At 35.2% G+C, this 24,905-nt stretch overlaps 1 protein-coding gene across 1 annotated transcript in view; it reads right to left on the reverse strand.

Moving 5' to 3' along the window:
* Rrp4 (exosome complex component Rrp4) overlaps positions 1 to 24,692 on the reverse strand; it is a 110,047-nt gene extending 85,355 nt beyond the window's left edge. Inside the window, exons 1-3 of the mRNA XM_090406246.1 lie at positions 24,430 to 24,692; positions 8,811 to 8,912; positions 3,055 to 3,190 (exon numbers count right to left, since the gene is read on the reverse strand). Of these exons, the coding sequence (XP_090262372.1) occupies positions 3,055 to 3,190; positions 8,811 to 8,912; positions 24,430 to 24,545 (354 nt within the window). The 5' untranslated portion in view covers positions 24,546 to 24,692. The remainder of the gene's footprint in view (positions 1 to 3,054; positions 3,191 to 8,810; positions 8,913 to 24,429) is intronic.
* Between the last annotated feature and the right edge of the window lie 213 nt (positions 24,693 to 24,905).

Here is a 24,905-nt window from a genome sequence, read left to right on the forward strand (position 1 = left end):
TATACAACTTTTGCTTCATTCTGAAATTCACTGGCTTTCCAGGGGCAAAGTACTAACAAGGTTATTTCAATTAAGAAACAAAGTTTTATTGTTTGTAAATGAACGTAATTCTGATTTTGCATCACTCCTTGTCGACGAAGAATGGCTATCAACACTATTCTATCTTTCAGACATTTTTTTTTAAATTGAATGGACTAAGTCTCTCCCTTCAAGGAAATTCTTTAACTATTCTTGATGCCTATGACAAAATAAAGGCATTCGAGAAAAAACCGGTGTTATGAATTAGTTATGTAAAAGACAGACAATTTGCACCTTTTCCAACATTGGAATCCTTTTTAGTGGAAAATGATATTTTTGTTGATTCTGAGTTTCTGGAAAGAGTTTGTGACCAAAACTCTGAAACAGAATTTTGAAACATATTTTCTGAATAACTTTTATGAGAAATTTCTGTGCGTTTGCGATCCATTTCAGGCTTAGTCACGAGAACGACCTTTTGTTATCGAAAAAAGAACAGTTAATTGAGCTTTCAAGTGACAGTGGGCTTAAAATGCAATTCTGTGATCTTGGTTTGGCTCGATTCTGAATCTCACCTTCACTGGGAAATGAATTTCCCTAATTATCTGAAGCAGCATTGAAAATCATCATGCAGTTTTCTACAACCTATTTTTTGTGAGAAAGGATTTTCATTGCTCCTTCAAATACAAAATTATTACTATTTAAAAATTTAAATCAGCTCAGCATCCAATTTTAATAGAATGACAAACAATCTCATGTTACAGGTTAGACTCAATAGCCTATACGAGCAAACTATTTGGCCTCACAGAAAACAAAATAATGCTACGTATGTTAACTGTGTATGCTCTTCTGACTAGTTTGCTGTTTTCCAGGAGGTGAAATCCAAGAGGGAGGTAGGGAACTCTGTGGTCAGACTCTTACTGTCCGACCACAGATGCGAGACCCTTCAACATGTGCATGGCAGAAAAAGGCGAATCCATTCCGATAATAGGGTAATCAATGAATTTCATGGGATGAGTGTTTATTATTATACATCAGAAAATTGGCTTTTCTTTTATGAAAATTCTAGTTTTTAAAGTGGTAACTATTTTGCTTGTACAACAGTTGGAAAATTTTACATATAAAGCATGTGATTTTGCATGTTCGTGATGAATTTGTACGCCTTATCCTTTCTCCCATTCAACATGAACTGACTCTTCTTGGCAATCTGTCAGCCAAGGTTCTTACATCTGTGGTCAGACAGTATAAAGTTTTCACATTCTATATGAGATTCACTTTAAAAAAATATTAATAATTGTATTTATAAGCAAAACTTCAAAGGAGGGAGGAATTTCATCAAATTGCGCTGAGAAAAATACGACACAAAACAATTTGGGACGATGTTTCTCTACACAATTACCTTCACAGGCAGCTGGAAATACCAACAACTATTCTTCCACAGGCAAAGCCAAAAGGGAGGAATTTCACTCATTTGTGCAGAGAGAAGCACTGTCTGAACGATTTGGGAAAAGGTACGAGTCTAACCCAAAATTTCAAAGAATGACTTCATTCACATGAAAACAAAGTAAATGAAAAAAGAAGAAAAAAAAAACATACCTAATGAAAGTTGGCTCAAAAAAAAAAAAAAAAAAAAAAAAAAAAATGAATTACAATAAATAAAAAATAGTTCTGAATTTGTTATTTACTGTAACCATTCATCATTCAATATTTATAATAAAACAAAGACTGGGTTCAAATGTCTTCTAGGATCTCGTGTTGGAAGTTTAATGGAATATTTACAGCACTGGGAAAGAATTAAGATTAAAACTAATTTTAATGCTTCCAATATTTCGTCTCAGTCATTGAGACATCTTCAGGGATTACAAAGAACTTTTGTAACAACACACTCAAATACAATACAATACTAAGTGAAACATGTGGATGAGTCAAAAGTCCCATCTAGCTGGTGTGCCCTCTAAGGCCGTTTGTAGGTGGCCTAGGATGTAAAGTGGAATTGTTGATAATTAATGTTTCCCAAATTTTGGGAAGTTTTATGCAACCATATTTATTTAAATTCAGTTGATTTCTGAGTGCCAATGCAGATTCTAAAAACAGTCTTTCTTTTTTGAATTTACTATGGTGGGGCAAGCTCAACCTTTTTTCCTTTTTTAATAGGTATCTCTGGAAGCAAAATATTTTACCTAGTTCCTTTCTTCTCTCCTCAGATAAAATACGCGTACTTTCATCTCACATTAAGAAATATTATTTATAAAGGTTCTGATCTCTCCTCACAATTCTGAAGGATATTAGGATCTTTAGAAACTGACATTTCAGTCTGAGTCCAAAATCTCATTTAAATGATGCATCCAAAATCAACAGTTCCACTGCCAAAAGTGCATAATAACACTTATCCAGATATGAAAATATTCATTAATACAGTAATTTCAATCTTCTAGAATCTCTCCTAATGAGTTTTTATATACGGAAAATGCAATGCAACATAAATTAGAAGAATATTCTAATAAACTGGTCTGATAATGAAAATAAGAACTACAATAAATAGAATTCATTATACAGCTGACTAACTACAGAGAACTCCTACGGACCAAAGAAATGGTTTGCTAGAGTGAATTTTCTTTAGCATAATACTGATGTTGTAAAACTCTTTGCTGGAACTTTTCATTAGTTTGTTATAGTCAGCAAGTCACTATAATGATGTGTACTATGACAGAGTCAGCTACACTTTTTTTTTTATCTTTTGCAAAAATCAAAAATATTCTTAAATATAAAGAGCCAATAGGCTTCATTTCGGCGATATAAACATTATAGCGATCAGAACTTTACCACCTTTGCTACGAGTTGCCCGAGATTGTACTACTTGCATTAGCTTATGCTAGTAATCGCCGATACTTTATAGTTTACTATATTCAGCATGAAACTCTCTGATTCCAATCTTTGAGTTTCTTATTCGGTTTTTAATATTTAATATCCCCTTAATTTAAATAATCAAAAATATTGATAATATATGCAAAGTACATTATTAAAAAAAAGATGTCTTACCATTTCACCTCCTGGAAGATTAACAGATGATAATAAAAGAACAGAATTTAGACGAGAATTTGTTTCTACTTTCCACCTCCTCTGCTGTACTTCTGTAATTCTTCCTATCACTACATCTCCAATTTCTCCATTATATCTGTAATGATGTATTAATGGCATATATATATATATATATATATATATATATATTTTTTTTTTTTTTTTTTTTTTTAATAATAAATTATTTAATATTTTTATCTGAAAGATGATTTCTGAACAGACCCAGTAGCATAACTATAATTTTTCGGTAAATCTACTTGCCGGAAAAGTTTTCACTGAACACTCTTCAAGTAGATGGGTTCTTTGGCATTTTTATTAGGTCCAAATAAGCTTTCCCCATAATCATTTGTAGCATGGTAGTTACACCACTGGTCAATCAAATCATATAATTATGCAATGTAATATTATTTTTATCATTATCATTTGGGGCAGAGCTGACTGCTACCAGGCAGGACCGCACTCCAGAGAAGCAGCTATAAATGGTGTCTGTGCTTCATGTTAGAGACAGCCAAAATGACACACCAACCCATCTATCCAGCATGGTGTTTCAAAGCTAAAAAAACCATAATAACAAAAAAAATAAAAACCATAACAAACTGAAAAGACCAATGCTGGCTTGGACGACACCTAGACTAATGAGGCCCGCACTTGTGGTTTAGGCAGAGGGCCACAAGTGAAAAATCGGCTACAGTCTCCAAAAACATCAGAAAATAGAAAAAACAAAGACTGCACATACAACATAAGAAAAATGACCTATTAGAGTTGAATAAATGAAATTAAATGGGACATCATTGGATTCAGTGAAGTAAGAAGGAAGGGGGGGGAACATGCACATAAGAAACAATGGACATGTGCTCTACACCTATGGAAACAGAAAAAAACATAGAAATGGAGTTGGTTTTCTAATTCACAAACAAAGAATACAACAAATAATAAGTATACAAGCAATATCAGATAGAATGATCAAACTGATTCTGAAAATAAACTCAAGATATAAAATTAAAATTATTCAAATATATGCACCAACAACAAGCCATGAAGACAACGAAATAGAAGAATTTTATAAAAAAAAAAAAAAAAAAAAAAAAAAAAAACTGGAAGAAAGACTTCATGAACAAAGAAAAAAAATTCATTATACAGTAACCATAGGTGACTTAAACTCAAAAATAGGAATAAAATCAAATGCACAAGAACTCCCAAGAGACTATAATACAAAGAAACTAAGAGACAGGTATGAACATGGAAAAAGATTAATCGAATTTGCAACCAAAAATCAGCTAAAAATAACTAACACCTTCTTTAAGAAAAGACCTCAACAAAGACGGACAGGGAAAGGACCAAATGATATAACAAAAAATGAAAGACTACATCCTAACCAACAGAATGAATATAATCAAAGATGTAGGTGTCTTAAACAAATTCAACACAAGAAGTGACCATAGAATGCTAAAAGGAAGAAGTATAAATACAAGAATAGAAAGAAAACTTATACAAAAGACAACAGTTAAAGATACCAAGAAATTATATACTTGGTTTAATCCATTATCCAAGTGTAAACAAACAAAGTTTGCACACTGAAGTATCTTTCAGGACTGGGGCAACTCGTGGCAAAGGTGGTATAACTTCTCATCACTTGCCTTAGTATCCCATAATGCAAAGCACATCTCCTTGCAGGCATGTATAATGCCATGCATTAAGGGAAGGGTCACTACCCAGACCGGTTTTGACCTTTAATGGGTAGTGACCCTTCCCTCAATGCATAGCATTATACATGTCCGCAAGGAGATGTGCTTTGCATTATGGGATACTAAGGCAAGTGATGAAATGAAATCTCAGGAAAGTGGCACAAAAAACAAGACTAGACTGAATAAGAAATCAAACCATAAGAGACAGCCTTCAAGTTGCACCTCTGAATCAATTCATAACACAAGCCCAAATGAGATGGTTTGGATATCTTAATCGAATGGAAGAAGGAAGAATAGCAAAAACTGTATACGAAAGCCAGAAAATAGGAAAAGGAAACATAGGCAGACCCAGGAAAGGTTGGCACAAAAGGAAATTAAAGAAAAATTGGAAAAGAAGGGAATTAACTGGAAAGAAACAAAACAACAAACCTTGGACAGGACAGCATGGAAATCTCTTTGGCAAAACCTCGAAGGTTAAAAGCATAAGAGATCATAGACGAAGAAGAAGGCAAGTGATGAGAAGTTATACCACCTTTACCACGAGTTGCCCCAGTCCTGAAAGATACTTCAGGTGCAAACTTCGTTTGCTTACACTTGGATAATGGATTAAACCAAGTATACAATTTCTTGGTATCTTTAATTTATACGTAGGCTGTTCAATAAGTAATAAGACTATATTTATACAGAAAACAGATTACCCTTAATCATCATCATTTACATGGTCTTTTTCGAAGTAACTACCGTGAGACGCGATGCATTTGTCCCAACGTTGTGTCCACTTCTTAAACACATGTGAAAGTCCGTTTTTTGAGAGTTCTTTCAAAACCACCTCCGCAGCTTTTACGCATGCTTTGTTGCTTTTGAAATGGCGGCCTCTTAGTGGTTTCTTGAGCTGAGGAAACAGCCAGAAATCGCACGGTGCGAGATCAGGACTGTATGGAGGGTGTGGTAGGATATCTGTGTTGTTCTTCTGCAAAAAGTCCACTACACAACCAGCAATATGTGGCCTTGCATTATCATGGTGCAATAAGAAGCCATTCTTCTGCAATGGATGCTTCCTTTTGACATGCTTGATGATAATCGCTGCTGTGTTGATCATTGTCTCTGTGATGGACGTTGAAGGTCTTCCCTCACGTTCAAGATCTTCCACATTTTGCCTTCCTTCCTTAAAAGTTTTATGCCAGCGAAAAACACTCGCCCTCGACATTGCTTCATCATGGAAAGCTTCGCATATCATGTTAAAAGTGTCCGATGCCGATTTTTGCAAACGCACACAAAATTTAATTGCATAACGCTGTTCCAAGGACGCTTCCATTTCGAAGACTGGTCGTGCCTCGAAGGCATGCCGAAACAAGCTTGTGTTTAGTCACGTGACACTCTGGCACATCAGCCCGTATACGCCATCTATCAACCTCTTTTGTTAACAGACAGCAACATTTCTTTATTCCACAGAAATTAATATTGCGATGAGTGGTTTCGCCACAGTAAAATTAGACTCATTACTTATTGAACAGCCCACGTAATATAACCAAGTGAAAAAACTTTCAATAAAAAGACAACAGATCACCATAACAAATGAAATGCTTAAACAAAATCGAAAAATATAACAAACAGAAATAAATAAAAGGATATTGGAAGCAAAAGAAGAAAAACATTTAAATCCTCTAAACCAATAATATTATAGATATAATTATAAACAGCTTAAATAAGACAAAAAGAACTAACGAAAAACAGCAGAAACCAACAAAAGAAACTCTGAACCTAATCGAAGAAAAAGCAACTTGAAATAAAAATTAAATCAAATAGGAAAGGTGGAACTAATTAAAACTTAGAACTAAATAAGAGAATATAATATAAAGAAACTAAAAGAAACTATTGAAAAAAGTAAAAGCATCAAAACTATTATGAGAATATTACATGAAGGAAAAGCACAAATAATAAATATTAAAGACAAGAACAGTAAATTGATCTAGGAAAGACAAAAAATAATAGAAAGAATCGAAGAATTCTACAGTAATTTATATAGCGCTAAACAGCTCAATCGGGACACTGAAATCCAGTACGACGTGGAAGTACCATCAATATTGATTGAAAAAATAGAAAAAGCCTTAAAAGAAATACAAAATAATAAAAGCCTGGGACCAGATAAAATTATAGCATATATGATAAGTCATGGAGGAAGAGAATTATTAAAAAACAGGTTCAAATGCTATTTTAAGAAATGCTGGACAGAATCTAAAATCCTAGATGACTGGAAAAAGAGCAGTCTTAATATACAAAAAAAGGAGATCATACAGATCTAAAAAACTATAGACCAATCAGCCTGCTTTCACATATGTATAAATTTTTCACCAAAATACTAAACATAAAAAAAAAAAATAACGTTCTCACAAACAAAAGATCAAGCAGGATTCAGAAGTGGATAGTCAACTAATGACAACCTCAACAAACTATTAATCAGATAATAGAAAAAACAAATGAATATAATATACCACTTTGTATGGCATTTATCAATTAAAAAAGCATTTGATACAACAGAAAGAACAGCAGCAATAAATAACCAAGGTATTGAAAAACCATACATACAACTAATACAACATATATACCAGAATGCAACAAATAATATACAATTAAATAATCTAAGAGCAAAAATTAAAATAGAGGAATAAGAAAGAAGATAGGATGTCACCAATAATATTCAAAGCTTGCCTACAAGAAATATTTATTATTATTATTATTATTACATAAAGTCTCCAGGGAGTCCAAAGACTCATCGAGGAAGGGTACCTACTCTACAACTCTCCATCTCCACCACTCCACCAGAAGCAACTACCTTCATCATCTACACCAATGCCATCTACTGCCGACCACCACCACTAGTATTTTCACAAACATCCATCCATGCCCACGGCAGGATTCAAAACCACAGCCTTTTGGCTGGAGAGCGGATATGTAAACCACACGGCCAACCAGGCTGGCCATTTTAAAATCTAAAAAAAATCTAAATTTAAAAATCGAAATTGGTGAAAAAAAGGTGTCAGAATAAATGGTCAATATCTAAGCAATTTAAGATTTGCAGATGACATTGTACTATTTATTAAAACACCTGAAGAGCTAAAAGAAATGATTAAAGAATTAAGTAGAGAACGCAACAAGTGTGGTCTCAATATAAATATTAATAAAAAATAATAATGTATACAACAAAAATACAAACTACAACCAAAAGACAGAGAAATATAACCAAATTCAAATATTTAGGTCAAATAATTAACATAGATAGAAATTGAGAACATGAAATAAAACAAAGAATAAACCAAAGATGGATACAATTTAGAAAATACAATAAAATGTTTCAAGAAAACATATCTGTCTAAAAAGAAAAGCATATGAACAATGCATCACACCAGCTATGACATAGGAGCAGAAACTTGGAGCATCACAAGAAGACTGGAAAATACATTAGGAAATAAATACACAGAGAAACATGGTAATGTTAGATATAAAACAAATAGATAAAGTAAAAAACAGGATTAAAAGATATCCTTAACACTCTCATGCACTAATTTCTGAAATGGTGATTAAAAACCAATAGTAGCCATCCACCAGTGGACATGTGCATCAGAAGGTTAAAGAAATAAAATAAAAAAAGGAGATGGACAGGACACATCACAAGACAGGGAGACAACCACTGGACAAAAATTTGTATAGAATGGCAAATACAAGAAGGTTCATGAAGACCAGGCAGACCATCAACAAGATGGTCTGTCTGCCTGGTCTATTTGCCAGATGAAATACATCATTCAACGGGAAACGACTGGAGCTTATGAACCAGAAACAGAGAAATATGGGAAAAATGTAGAAGAGATCATTGTTCAGCAGTGAATGAAGGAATGATTATGATGATGAATATCTTTCAAAGAGAAAAAAAAAAGAAAGAAAGAAAGAGCGAAAGGCATAAAATAAGACAAAGGTAGGCAATCAGATTGTTAAATATCAAACTGTTGAAAGTAATGCATAATTATTTGCACCTACCTAGTCTTCAAGGGCCGGACACAAACTAATTTATTGACAGTCTCAACCACTCCAGCCACAGAAGCTATTATATGCCCTTCCTTATCATATGTTCCATGTCCTCTATAAAATATAAACAGAAATTATATCAGTACAAAAAAAATCCACTTGGCAAAAACTTTTTCTTTTTTGTGTTGTTGTTATACATAAAATAAATATTAAAAATACATACATTCCAGATAAAAATTCAAAACCATTACATATGCAGAAGACGATGATAGAGTAGAATGTGTTAATGATGTAGCAGTGAAAAAAAGATAAGTTTTCAATATAATTTATTAGTTTTTGCTTTAAATTTACAGAGAGTAAAATCAAGATAGAACATATTGTCTGTGGATAGTTTATCCTTCTCGAATTTGTACAGCAATGTAATATTTTAGGGGAGCATGGCGGATAGGGGAGCCCACCAGGTGTGTGTGTGTGTACATGCGTGTGTCTGTGTGTATATATATATATATATATGGTGGGGTGGTCCGAATATACTGAATAAGGACTCGTGGACCAACAGGGCCATAAGGGGCAATCATCTTGATTGTAAGAGAAGCGGCACTCCCATGGACCCCTAGCTGGATCTATCCTCTCCTTCTTCTACTTTGAGGAAGACCCACTTACTTTAATCTTTCCTATAAGGCCTTATCAGCCAACTCTTCTTACTTTATGACCCTTGTGCTATTAGAGTGCTCGATGGCCATGGGGGTCTTTTCATTTCATTTTCTTTTCATTTTCAGCCTTACAACTATGTCCTCTTTATAAACCTTACTATTTTCCTTCTATAATCTACCCTTTCCTCTTCAATATACCCTATTCCTCCTATGGGTTTAAATTCGGAAGAAGGCAAGCTCAGAAGCCTTAAGGTAGCAGCCCTACCACTGAACTATTCCATCGTCAGGCTAGTCCCCTGACATGGAGAACATAACTATACTCGTAAGAAAAAGATAATCGGATTGAATCTATGGGAAACGACCCTGGAATGGAAGGGGAAAACGAAAATGGAAACGACAAAATATAATACACATAGCAAACTGGAATGTAAGAGGAATAGCATATAAAGAAATAGAATTAGACCAGTTATTAAATGAAAGAAATTTTAAAATAGCAGTAATCACTGAAACAAAAAAGAAATTGAAAAGGAACTATGAGAACTGAAAATTTTAATGTGATATACAGTGGAGTCGACAGAGACCAAAGAGCACAAGCAGGAGTCATGATTTGGATTCATAACTCCCTTTCAAAACAGTTAAAACATTATAAATTATGGAATGAAAGAATAATAGAAGCTAGATTAAAAATAGATACAGGCTATTTAACAATAATTGGTTTATATGCCCCAGAAGAAGGAAGAGAACAGGATAATATTGATTTTTATAATCAGCTACAAAACATAAATAATAAAATAAATAAAAATGATTACATAATTTTAGCAGGAGATTTAAATGCAAGAATTGGAAACACGAAAATTAATAATAATATAGGAATACATGGAGAACACACTCTAAACAGAAATGGTAAAAAATTGATTGACTTTGTAGTTTATAATAACCTAAAAATAATGAATTCCTTCTATAAACATAAAGACATACATAAATATACTTGGGCAGCAAGAGGATGGAAATCAATATTAGATTACTTCATATTAAATGAAAAGACATCAAAATTTTCACTAGATGTTAGAGTTCACAGAGGATATGAAATAAGCAGTGACCACTTCCTTGTTAAAATAAAATTAAGATTACCACCTAAATGGCTACAAGTAACAAGAACAGAAAGAAAAATTGAAACATTTGTTTATAAAACTACACTATTGAATGACACAAATGTACAATGGCTATATGAACAAAGAATTAACCAATATCTAGATAAAATAAAACAAAATGAAGAAATAGAAATAGAATGGCTTAATATAAAAACGATACTAAATGCAGCAGCAAATGAAAGCTTAGGAAAGACCAAAAAATTCAATAAATGAAAAAAACTGAAGATCTGGGATGATACAATGAAATAAATAATCAAAAAGAAAAAAGAAGCCATTCACAAATGGTTAAGCAGTAAAAGATTAGAAGATGAAATAGAATATAAAAGAATAAGAGCCATAGCTAAAAGAGAAGTCAGAAAAAGACATAGAGAATCATGGAATAAATTTGTTTCTAATTTAGAACATGATTTATATAAAATAAGACCCAATGTATATAAGATTTTGAAACACCTAAATGCAGATACCAAAGAAAACAAAATTAAACACTGAACTGAAATTAGAAGAATTTCTAAATTACTACACAGAACTGTGGACAGACAAATATTTTAAAAAAGACAAGTGGCAAACAATTAACGAAAATGAAAAGGAAATAACTGAAGAAGAATTAGAAATCAGCCTGAAAGAAACAAGAAACGGAAAATCACCTGGAGAAGATAAGCTAGGTTCAGAACTATATAAATACACAGGAACAAGATTCAAAGGAAGACTCTTATTATTTTTAAATAAAATTTACTCAATTGGTATCCCCCCAATAGAATGGAAAAAAGCAATTGTGATTCCTATCTTTAAGAAAGGAAATAGAGATGACCCTAAAAACTATAGAGGTATCAGTATACTAAATTCATGTTACAAAATATACAGCAGAATCTTAAATAACAAACTAATGAAATATTCCGAAAACTTTATTCTAGAGGTACAAAATGGATTTAGAAAAGGACGATCATGTATAGACCCAGCCTTCTGCCTAAAATTAATAATAGAGAAACGAAGAGAATATAATTTAGAAACATTTATTGACTTTGAAAAAGCATTTGACAAAGTTAAAAGAAACATATTATTTAACATATTAAAAGAAAGACAAATACCAAATAATATCCTAAAAGCTGTCACAAGTATATATGAAAATAATCAAATACAAATAAGATTAAATCATGAGCTATCATATACAAGAGAGATAAACCAAGGGGTCCGACAGGGATGTCCCCTCTCAGCAACTCTTTTTAATATCTACTTAAATGAAATAATAATAAAATGGAGTAAAAATTTACATCAAGGAATTAAACTTTCACCTACAGTTAACTTAAACACTCTCCTCTTTGCAGACGACCAAATAATAATTACAAATTCTGAAGATAACTTACAGAAAGCTATTTTAAATCTAAATGAGATATCCAAAGATTATGGTATGATAATATCAACGGAAAAATCAAAAAGTATGGCCTTTAAAGGACAAGATCCAGCAAGAACTAAAATAGTATTAGATAACAAGATCTTAGAACAGGTGAATTCATTTAACTACCTAGGATGTATGATCACTTATGAAAATGAAAAAGATATAAACATAAAAATTGCAAAATATTTAAAAATAACAGGAGTAATTAACTCTATATTTAAACCAAACCTAGTTCAAAAACAAACCAGGCTAAAAGTATACAATACATTAGCCCTACTGGTCTTAATGTATGGAAGCGAAATCTGGACAATAAAACAAAAAGACAAACAAAGATTAACAACAGCAGAAATGAAGTTTATGAGAAAAACCGCTAAGTATACCCTATTTGATCACAAAGAAACGAAGATATTATGAAAGAATTAAACCAAGAACCAGTAATTGAAAAAAATTAAAAAATATAAACATAGATGGATGGAACACGTTCAAAGAATGAAAACAGAAAGATTACCAAAACAAGCCTTAAAGTACAAGCCATTAGGAAAAAGAAAACCAGATCGTCCTCTTAAACGATTCAACGATGACTTCTAAGGCTAGAACAGGCCATACTAGGCCTAAATCCTTGATACGTATGATGATGATGATGTAATATTTTAGGTATTAATTCTGGGAAAATTTCCATGTTACTCCTCTAAGTAAATATTATTTTTATGACTATTTAGCTTATTTTTGTTTCTCTGATTCTCTGCCCACTAATTTAAAAAATCCTATCCTATCCTAATTTACGCTGACACATGGATCTACTACACATTTTACTATGTAGACATTTGGAACCGAAATACTATGGAATAGGTTGGTTACTCCTTATTCCTGGAGGTGTCCCATGTCTGTAGGAAGCATGTGTTCACGGGCTGGTTTGCCTGTTCTGGGGGACAAAAAACCTGAGTTTTCGGGTGAAAAAACCCCTACCTCCGTATGAGACCTGCTAACTCACCATTCATCGAAAGAGACCAGATAAAGATTCCTCACGTCACTGATGGGAATTGAACCCAGGTCTTTCCATTCAAAGGGCTTCGTCTATACCAGGGGTCGGCAACCTGCGGCTCGCGAGCCACATGCGGCTCTTTGGATGTGAAGCTGCGGCTCTTTAGTTCCATACGCAAATATTATTTATTTTATCAAAAAAAAAAATTTAAAAATCGTTCTGAATCGATTAACGAGGATTAGGCACCGATTCTATCTCTCAGCCACTTGTACTGGCTTTTCACCGCACCCCTCCCCCGTGACACGCATCGTCACTGTCGTCAGTCCGTCGGAAGCTCTCGGAAGTTTATATGTTTGGCAATTTTCATTGATTTCGGCATAGCTGGGCATAACACCTTTACTCATAAACTAAGTATCTAATATTTGCCAAAATTAAAAAAAAAAACTAAAATGTGCAGACTGCGCCGTGATAAACACGTTCTGACAAGTCCGTTCGTGCCAGTCGGCGATCACCGCACACGGGAGGCGACCACAGATGCGACGAAACTATGTACTTATAGTCAATCAGTACATGAGAGAGTGAGACAAACAGTGTTTCGTGTCTAAATTATTTATTTTAATAATTAAATTATTAGAGAATTATTTATTTTATTTAGGTAGGTATTTTTAATTGGGAAATATCGTTGTAAAATGTTTTTTGATAAATTATATTTCATTATGCCCAGCTTCTCCTATCTGCTAAAACAGTACAAGATAGAATAGCTAAAATGTCTTCAAATGTAACATATTTGCAGGTGGAAGATATTCAACCTTCTTCTGCCTTATCACTTGCTATAGATGAGTCTTGCGACATAAAAGACACGGCACAAGTTGCCCTTTTTGTCAGGTATATGTCTTCCCAAGGTCCAAAAGAAGAACTTCTAGGATTGCTACCGCTCTCGGGACAAACTAGAGGGGAAGATATAGCGAATGCCGTGCAAAAATGCCTTGAAGACAATAAGATCTTGTGGCTCTTTAAAAACTTTTTAAAATTTTGTGGCTCTTTAAAAACTTTGAAATTTTGTAAATTGTAATTTTTGACTCTTCCGACTCAAAAGGTTGCCGACCCCGGGTCTATACCATCGGTTCCCAACGAGTGGTATGCATGACGGAAAAACAAGTAAACTATTTTACATTAAGATAGGCACTGAACAAAAGTGTCAGTATTTAAAAACAAGGTGTACAATTTACAGAAATGGGTTTAAAAGGGGTATGCATGTGGAAAAAAGTTGAGAACCACTGGTCTATACCAACTGAGCTATGGAGGTTCTATTTATTTAGATTTAAAAAATATAAATAAAAAAATCCAGGTTTTTCAAAAAAGTTCGCACACCTCTTGCCTCACCAATAATTCTCCCACATCTCTCAAACCCCACTTTTCTGACCCCCCCCTTCTGTTCAGTCATACTTCCTTCAACAATGAATGTATATCACCATATGCCAGATTGCCACTGAAAAAGAAGACAGCCAGCAACATCCCGCAAAGGTATTTCCGGTTTTTCTCTTCCTATATATTCTTCATATATCTGTCTATATAAAACATCAGTAATGTCCTAAAATTTGAGTAAAAAGCCAATGACATTATAAAAAAAGGGGAATGGTTAACAAAAAATAGACTAAATAGCCATAAAAATAGTAATATTTTAGTATATTTTGTCAGTGTTCTTTATGCAGTGTTTGAATAATGGCAGCTGCCACAATTCTGTTTACCAATCCGTTAATGCCCAGCCTGCCACCATTTAAGGACGTTTTACACAGCATACTACAATGTGTAAAACAGCAGCACTTGCAGAATGTTTCTTATCTACAGCAGCTATGAAACCGGGGATTGCATATCTGCTTAAAATGTAGAAAATTGGAAGAGCTGAATATATATATTTATGTTGCTCCTGCCGACGAAAGGTTACTAGCTAATCTACAGTACATTTTGCACTGCGGATAGGATAAGGATTTTTTTTTTCTATTTCTCTCAATTTTATGTGTTTATTTATTTGTTTGTTTGTTTATTTTTTTTATTTTTTTAAATTTATTTTTATACAGTCCAGAAGTCCCGGTCTAGAAACCAAACAGAGCACTTTTTCAAGCCTCCAATAAGCAGCCAGTGGTTGCACAGTGGATGATGAAATTCATCTTCCACCTAAAGATAATCACAAACATCCATATTCACGGCAGGATTTGAATCCAAAACCTGTAGGTTGGAGAGCAGGTATGCTACGTGCTCAACCAACATGCTGGCAATTATAGAAATATGTTATGGAAATTATGGATATGATATGTATGTATATATATATATATATATATATATCCTTAATCACATGATGCTCATCTTCCTCACTGTTGGTCATGCCAGTTGTGTCAATTGTTTCTCTTTGTTGGCATTCACTCATTTCTGATGTAATGCTGCTGAAGTTTGTTATGCTAATATCTATATATATATATATATACAGGGTGTTCGGGATAAATTTGACATATTTATAATTAATTATATTTTTCCGTAAGTTACATGTATTAACACACACTTCTCTTCATTTAAAAGTTTGGACCCTTCTTCATTCATATACAAGATGTCAGAAAGGATGGATAGCTGGAACCCACCTGAATCATGGAAGAGAATAACTTGTATCATGATGATTCGTGCCCGCCATCAAAATAAGGATATTACGACTGCTGCCCAATGCTCCCTGAATACAGTAAAAACAATCAGGCATGAACTAGAGACTTGCAATGGTGACTACGAGGATGTAGCAAGAAGAAAGATCCCTAGCAGACGATCTGATTGCGTTCGTACAGCAGAATTCCTCGCAAATCTGCAGGAACAGGTGTTGAAGAACCCTGGCATTGGAATTCGGGCTTTGTTCGTGGAGTTGCTAACTGTAGTCAAACCCTGGATAACAAGGGTAGCCAATGGTAGGCCGTATGTATGGCAGCAGGATTCGGCCCCTTGCCACACCTCTGGGAAAAGTCAAAAATGGTTGTCTGAAAATTTCTACGACTTCACCAGTCCAAATGTTTGGCCTCCAAACTCCCCAGACCTTAACCCCATGGATTATTTTGTATGGGGCGCAGTTGAAAAAGACACCAATCGCACTTCCAGTAATACAAAAGCCCAGTTAATGGATAAAATTAAAACAGTTTTTGCGGCCCTTCCCAGGGAGACTGTAGCATCAGCTTGTTCGAGGTTCCGAAGCAGAATTGAAGCTGTGATCGATGCTAATGGTGGTTATTTTGAGTAAATCTTGTTGATAGTATTGTAATTAACTCTGCCTGTAATGTTTTTTTGTCAATTCATTAAATTTAATAGATACAAAGAAGATTTTCTTTTTCCTTACGAAACTGTCAAATTTATCCCGAACACCCTGTATATATAAAAAGATAAGCCAAAATTTGAAACATTTTTATGTCACTTTTTTTGTCTTACCAGCCTGGAACTCAGGGGGTTGGGTGGCATAGGCACCGGGGGGGGGTCAAGAGCCCCTAGTATATATATGCACACACACTAGGGGGGGCAGAGCCTCCTAATATATATATATATATATATATGTTTCTCTTTGTCAATTGTTTCTCTTTGTTGGCATTCACACATTTCTGATGTAATGCTGCTGAAGTCTGTTATGCTAATGTCTGTATATATATACTAGGGGGAATCCCCCTTAGTATATATATACAGACATTAGCATTACATCAGAAATGTGTGAATGCCAACAAAGAGAAACAATTGACACAACTGGCATGATCAACAGTGAGGAAGATGAGCATCATGTGATTAAGGATATAAAATTAGGGAGTGTATTATGTTTAGAAGATGGTGCTAATTTGGTCAGTAAATATGAAGTGAGAGTAGATTGCTTGGAGAGAGAGAGAGAGAGAGAGAGAGAGAGGGGAGGTTAGTTGCACTGAAAGAAGAAGTGGAACATATGAGGAATGAGTTCCAAAGGGTGAAAGAGAGAGAAAAATTAGTTGATTGGAAAGAACAAATGTGAAATGAAGAGTAGGATAAGTGAGAGTAATGGGAATGACAAAAGGGGAAAGAGAGGGAATGAGAGGATGACAAGACAATGCAGGAGTTAGGAATGGAGAGATGATAGAAGGCATGTAAGTGGAAGAGAATGTATTGGGGGGGGGAGAAGTATGGAGATTTGATGATCTGTAATGTATGGAGATTTGATGATCTGTGGAAGCAAAATAGAATGCCAGACAAGTGTTTGTCTGGATGAACAATAAACACTGTGACTATAGTTCAGCTGAACAGTCTTTTAGCATTAGTGCTGATATCCCATCAGTCCCTATTGCTGAATTCTTATTCTTCATTTTGCAACAGCTTTAATACCTCCTCCTCATACACCAGAATTTCTCCATTCATTAAATGAAGAAGTAGCAGTGAGTATACATGTTGCATACACCAGTTGATGGCTTTTAGCAAAATGGGCACTCATTTGTTGAAGAACCTCTTCTGCATCTATCACCCTCGCACCATCTCATTCAATAGTTATTCTTTCTTTTACTTACAGCATAATGATACAATTCTTTGGAGTTATTTGGAGTTGTAGAGCCAGTTTCTTTTCACACTTAGACTCATAGCTTTCTGCACAACAGCTGTGACTCTTCTGGCCTGCTGCTTATAATTTTCATAAAGGACATCATCCTTATGCACACAATATTCCTTCCACATCATTGTTTTCTTATGAATCTTGCTTGATAAGATTACACATCCATTTCACTCCTACTCTATTTATTCCTCAAACTCTAGGGACATTATCTAAGTATTTTTTAAACACTCCCATGCACAGTCAATATCCTTCCCATCCAACAACTGATACCATGGTGCAAAATCCAGCATACTCCTCAGCTGGTCATAATTTCCTACTTTGTAGACCAGTATGTAACCTTTTCTGAATAGAATATTCATAAACTTAGCCACTTCCCAAGTGAGTACTGCATTTCACCACGGTTTGAGGAAACATGATAAAGAACCGATAGTTCCACTCACTCTGGACTTTTCAATGAGAGTATGGCTATGAGAAAGCTGCCTGAGAAGTTTAAGGAGAGTAAGATAGTGCCATTGCAAAAGGATGGTAGTAGAATGAAAGTGTCAAACTATTGACCAGACCAGTTTGTATTTCTTCAGTAGTTGTTAGATTTTGGAGAAATTAGTAAGAAATCATATACAGCATTAATGAGATAAGGGTAATGTTATCTGTGAGAGTCAGCATGGATTTGCTAATGGGCACCATGTTTCAACAATCTGACTCTCTTTTATAACAGAGCAACAAGAGCAGTTAATGAGGGAAAGGCATGTATTGTCATTTTACAAAGGCATTTGTAGAGGGTGTGACATGATAAACCAATATTTATTAGTGGCCACATATTGCAATGGATTCTCTGACTGTAACCAAATATGATTTGAGGGAGCAGGGGGATATGAATGTGTTTGTTTAGGATATATTAGAAAAGAATAATTAAGGAAGATACTATATGCTTTGGTATATGTGAATTACTAAAAAGTGTAAATATGTGAATCAGCACCAATGAGCCATTTGAGAATGGTGCATTGATGTTGATTCACATGTGTTGGTTCACACAAGAGTAAACAGTGAGTTAACATAGTTTCTTGTGAAACTGAAAAAATCTGCTACAGAAAATTTTCAATTATTGAGTGAGGCTTATGGTGAGAAAGCGTAAAAGATGATGATTGCCCAGCCTGATCACGCACAAAAGTAACCGATGACAACATATGAATTCAGTAATTACTTGTTATGAAACTTGGATATTTACATATGATCCGGAAACCAACTCACAATCAATGCAGTGGAAGTCAGCAACATCTCCAAGGCCAAAAAAAGCACAAGTCATTTGAAGTTCAAGGCCATGTTGATTATCTTCTTTGATATCCAGGGTACTGTAATGGCAGAGTGGGTTCCCACAGCGACCAGACAGTAAATTATTATTATTATTATTATTATTATTATTCCTGATACCTCCAAGGAGTCCGAAGACTCATCGTGGGAGGACATCTACAACTGTCTCTGCACCTAACCTCTACTACGAATCATCATCTCTATCAACGCCATCTGCCGCCCACCTCCAACACCAGCAGTATTACCTTGAAATTTTGAGAAATTGCACGAATGCATGAGAAAGAAATGACCAGAATTGTGGAGAAACAGTTGGATTTTACACCAAGACAACGCATCAGCCCACAATGCTTTGTCTGTGAAGCAGTTTTTAACTAATCACAACATCACTGTGCTTGAGCACCCACCCTATTCACCAGACCTGGCTCCCTGCAACTTCTACCCCTTTCCAAAGATCGAGTCGGTTTTCAAAGGAACCCATTTTTTGTCAGTAAAAGATGTGAAAGCAAAAACGAAGGAGATCCTCAACAGCATTTCAGAAAATGATCTGCAGAATTGCTTCGAATGTTCAGAATCACATGCAGCTATGTCAACTCAGAAGGGAACTATTTTGAAGAAAATCATAGTTGATTTTCTCAATTTGTTAAATAAAAAGAGATACAGGCACAGTCTTGTTTTTTCTGTGTCAGACCTTGTATATCACTCATCTGCTGTCCCTACTGTTCCCCCAATTCTGAAAATCATTTTAACCTCAGACATAAAGGATGACATACAAAATTGTGAAGCATTCAACATTTTTTTGCTGGCCTGGTTGGCCGAGTGGTTAGCATATCTGTTCTCAGGCCAAAGGCTGCAGGTTTAAATCCTGTCGTGGGCTTGGATGTTTGTGATTGTCTGTAAAAAATACTAGTGGTGGTGGTCAGTAGATGGCATTGGTGTGGATGACGCATAGCTGATTGGTGTAGTTGGTGGAGATAGAGTTGTAGAGCAGGTGCCCTCCCAAAATGAGTCTTTTGACTCCCTGGAGGTGTCATGTAATAATAATTTTATCCTTGAAGCTTGATTTTCTGCAAAACAACTACTCTAACAGCAAAGTCACCTTTCCTTGGTGACTTATATCCACAACTCCAATGGCTCCCTTTCTCCAATTCTACTAACCAAGCTGAAGGAATAGCTGAAGTATTTGCTATAAAATGTTCATCTTTTAACCAGAATACACAATAATCCTCTCCACTCACCCAACACTGGATCTTTTTTTTATCCAGCTCTCCTTTCAGTACATTGCTGAAGTCAGCAGTCCTCTTGGTTATTCAGCTTGCAATCTTATCCAAATTTCATCTCTACAAGAATGCCTTTTGTTCAATCATTCACTATGCCATTAACATTGCCTTTCCATGGTCAGGCTACTGCTTTCTCCAGTAGCTCATTCTCCAGATCGAGAATACTTATGATCTTATTACAGAAATTATCCATGCTGGAATGGGGATCTTTATACCCTTCACGGTTCAAAATGCTCACTCATTATCTCCAAGTCAGGCCATCCCAAGAAGTAGTCTGGGGGGGGGGATGAAAAAAACCTAATTATTTATAGCTAGACAAAAACTCCAGCTTCATCCACAGCCTATTCCACAACACTTGCAAAACTCACTTAGATGGCAACACTACAACATCACCTAAAGATAAAACTAACCACCTAGAATCATTCTTTTCATCCAATTCCTGGAGAGACAACTAAGGCAAATCACTTCCTCCTTTAGCTGGATCACATGCCTACCATGGTCTTCCACCAGAAAGACATAAGAATCGTGAACAACCAAGATACCAAAAATAAAGGCTTCTAGTCATGATGGTATCCCATCAATTGTTCACAAGAGATATGCTCCTCAACCAACACCAGTTTTTTTCATCTCTGTACCATATTATACTCAGCTAGCTAGCATCCACCATGAAAACAAGCCCATATACAATCAACTGACAAAAAGAGTCTACTGTCAAACTATCGACCTACTGCTCTCTCACATCAATGCTTCCTAAGATAATGGAGAAGGTCGTTGTTAATCAACTTCTTTGACACCTCGAGAACTATCACCTAATCAGTGACTAATCAAGAACCACAGCAGATCTCCTTGCCTAAATCTGAATGCATGTCATGGAAAGGTCTAGAGAAACCTATCGCACAACATTTCCAAGGCATCTGACAGTTTGGCATAGAAAGACTCTCAGCAAACTGCAATCTTATGACCTACCTCCCTCTGTAATTGGAGTGACAGTTTTCTCTCAGGTGGTTCAATGTGTGTAATAGAAGATGGTGCTCCCTCTCTCTCTCTCTTTTCAGATTTTCCATCTAATGTATGTGTTCATCAGGGCTATGATGAACCATCCTCTTCCTCATATACAAGAATGACCTCTTACTGACTTCAAACCACATTCATAGTTTTACTGATAACAGTACACTCCACTCATCCTACTCATAATGGCAAACCATGCAGTGGTGCTCAAACATCTCAGGTTTTAAGATCATCTATAATAAGTTACCTAAATACTGACTCCATGCCATCCTTCATTGGGAAAATATATACCTAGTCACCCTTCAATGCTTCCAAAACAGTTTCTCATTTTTCATGACAAAGAAACCTTAGTTCTCCTCTTACTCTGATAATGTTCAAATTAAGTCAAAACCTGATCTCCCTTCTCACACTGACTCTTACTTCTAGCCCTTCCAGGCATAATCACATCACTTCTAGAGTATCCTTAGCTTCTAAAAAACTTGGCATCCATATTGTTAAAGACATTACTTTTCATTTGTCCAGCTATGTACTCTGTCCAAATGGCAAATCTGCCCAACCTTGGACTCACACTTAGTGGAACACCTAAAACTCTTGATGCTGCTCAGAAGATAGCAGTTCAGTTGACTGACAGCCCCTCTCTTAAAGACTTTCTTCTGCCAGATATCACAGATGGTCACTTTCTGCACTGTATCATTTTTATAGATTCTTCCATGGACACTGTTCATCATGACTGGCATCCAGTTATGGTGATAAACCTATAATAAGATGATGTTGAGAAACAGCTACTCAACATCTTCTACAGTTGAAATGCCAACTCATTCACCTTTCACCTTTCTGAGCAGCATCAAGAATAGTCTTCCTCATAAAATATTCTCCAAAGACTATGGATCTCACCTTACTGCATTGCTAGTCAAGCTTTACTATCAATAATGCGGTAATGCTAATGCCACACTTCAAAAATTCCAGCGTTTGAAGGATAGAAGAAAAGGTCCAATGATGATAACAAATCTTAGAAAAATGATTTTACAATTTGAAAATAGCAGACTTTTAGCAGTGAGATCAGGATGAGGGTGCAAACAGATTATTCTACAATAAGCTGGTGAAGTTGCAACTGCCATTATGGAACACAGAATGAATAACGCACAGCAGTGCTTGGACAATATCAAGGCAACTAGACATGTCATACTCAACTATGTGGAAAATCCTGCATGAAATGCTGAGGTTTTTCCCCTACAAGATTGTTCCATCGAGCTTTGCTTCATGGTGATGCAGAAACTTGAATGCAGTCTGCTTTGACATTCTTTGCTCGAATGGAGGCAGATGATGCATGGCCATGGAGATCTTGTGTAGTGACGAGGCACATTTTTATCCGAACAGTAGTGTTAACTCATACAATTGTTGCATTTGGGCTTCAAATAACCCTCATGTTCCATCAACCTCCTTTACACTCACCGAAAGTCATAGTATATTGTCGTTTCACTGCATCGTTTACTATCGGTCCATACTTTTCAAAGAACTTCACCTAACAGGACCATTGACTTGTGCCGTCTCTGCTGTTAGGTATCGAGAGATGCTGTGCAACTCTGTTGTTCTGCAACTGCAAAGATTCCTTTACCATATCATATACCACACCATATCAGGATGGAGCACCGCCTCACCTTACGTTGCATTACTGGTACAGTGAATGTTATGAAAACACTTCATAGAATACAGAGTGATTAGTCATGCAATTCCCACAGAATGGCCACCACCTTATTCTCCTAATCTCAACCCCTGTGGCATTTGGTTGTGGGGTCATCTCAAATATGAAGGACACGTTCCTGATTTAGCAACTTGGAAGACAGAATAATGCAGCATGTGAGGTAAATCAATGCTAATCTGTTGTGTTCCACTGTAGAAAATGTCATTCACAGAATGCAGTTTTTAGAACATCTCAAAGGAAGCCATATTGAACTACATCTATAAGTTATACGAACACTAAAATTAATTTCTTGTGTCCCTTCTAGCCAAAGTATGTACTTACAGCACCAAATGTCCCCTGGTGGCAGAATTTTGTAATATTTTTTATTTTCTTAAATAAAAACCTCATGTTCCAGAGTGTACTTACACCAAGTTTGGTTGAATTTTGCCCAATGCATTTTTTACTACAGAGCTCTGACCTGCATATATATATATGTGTGTGTGTGTGTGTGTGTATACCTGCATATATATATATATGTGTGTGTGTGTGTATACCTGCATATATATATATATGTGTGTGTGTGTGTGTGTGTGTGTGTGTGTGTGTGTGTGTGTATACACACACATGCAACCACTCGGCCAGCCTGGTTGGCCGAGTGGTTAGCGTATCCACTCTCCATCCAAAAGGCTGTGGGTTCGAATCCTGCCGTGGGCATAGATGTTTGTGATTGTTGGTGAAATACTAGTGGTGGTGGGCAGCAGATGCCATCGGTGTAGTTGTGGTTCGTGGAGACAGAAAGTTGTAGAGTAGGTACCCTTCCTCGATGAGTCTTTGGACTCCCAGGAGGTGTCACATAATAATAATAATAATATATATGTATATAGCAAAGTCTACATGGTGTTTGCAAGCTCAAGAGATGTTTTATTATTTTCTTTATAGCTGTTTCTAGACATCATCTTCATTGATGAATGCAATAAACCCAAACATTATTATTTTCTTTAGGGATGAAAAGATTTACTATTATTTTTGGTGGCTAATGAATTTGATGTTCAGTACTAGCTCCTATAGTACTGAATAAGTCAATGAATCAAAGCAAACGTTTTTGCTAGTAAATCTATTTTTATCGCCACAAAATGTTCTGACATGTTCTACACTTTTTTTACGGTTGTGAACTTTCACACACTCTATGGTAATGTCTAGATATCGCTTAAAACGCTGTGTGAACACGTGGAAAACGTTAATATACTAGCAAAACGGAAAATTCAAGTCACGGCAAGATTTTTGTTTATTGGAAACTATTAAACTTTCACATCTTTAAAGCACCAAGGAAAAGAGTAATTCTTAATGTTCATAATCAATAATTATGATTACTCTTCGAAACTTAAAATTCCGGATGAGAAAAAAATAAATAACTGATGTTTGCAAGTTTGAAATTCCAAGCCCAAAGCATTTTAAATGTTTTGTGAATATAAATGAAAAAAAAAAAAAAAAAAAGTCGTTTTATACATGACACCCCTTTTTTTTTTTTTTGTCATCTCATTTTATTGCGGATTAAAGTTACTGGTATGAACCGTATAAAATATAATAACATACCTCATGTATACAGGATCGTTAGAAATCACATCTCCAGGAGACACGAGACCTTTAATATGTGGACCCGAAGAAGATTTTCGTGGCATTTCGCATGCCAACCTAAGTTCTATCGGCATTGTTAAAAAATCCTTCAATACAGTTATTCGTATAATTCAAAAACTCAGATATAATCAGTTTATTCCAACAACCATAACTAGAATCACGTCAAACAGCGAGGAACAATATAAACAAAGCCACCTTCCTACTTTAGCAATGAGAATGTCAAGACAAATAATAAATCAGAATATTCCCCTGAGTAGCCCAAGTTAATGGTATTTAAAAAAAAAAATGAATATTGTTTGTTAAAAGCAAAATAACTAGAATTCTTTTAAATACTCAATATTAAAAAAAAATCAGCTAACGCCTTTTTATTAACGCCCTAATAAAAAGGCGAGGCCATTTAGCCCTATCTAACTTTTGGAGACTGAGTGGGCAGT

The sequence above is a fragment of the Typopeltis vanoorti genome, chromosome 16 (genome assembly GCF_054136105.1).
Source record: "Typopeltis vanoorti isolate ZY-2024b chromosome 16, IOZ_Tvanoo_1.0, whole genome shotgun sequence".
In the NCBI taxonomy this organism is placed as follows: Eukaryota; Metazoa; Arthropoda; class Arachnida; order Uropygi; family Thelyphonidae; genus Typopeltis; species Typopeltis vanoorti.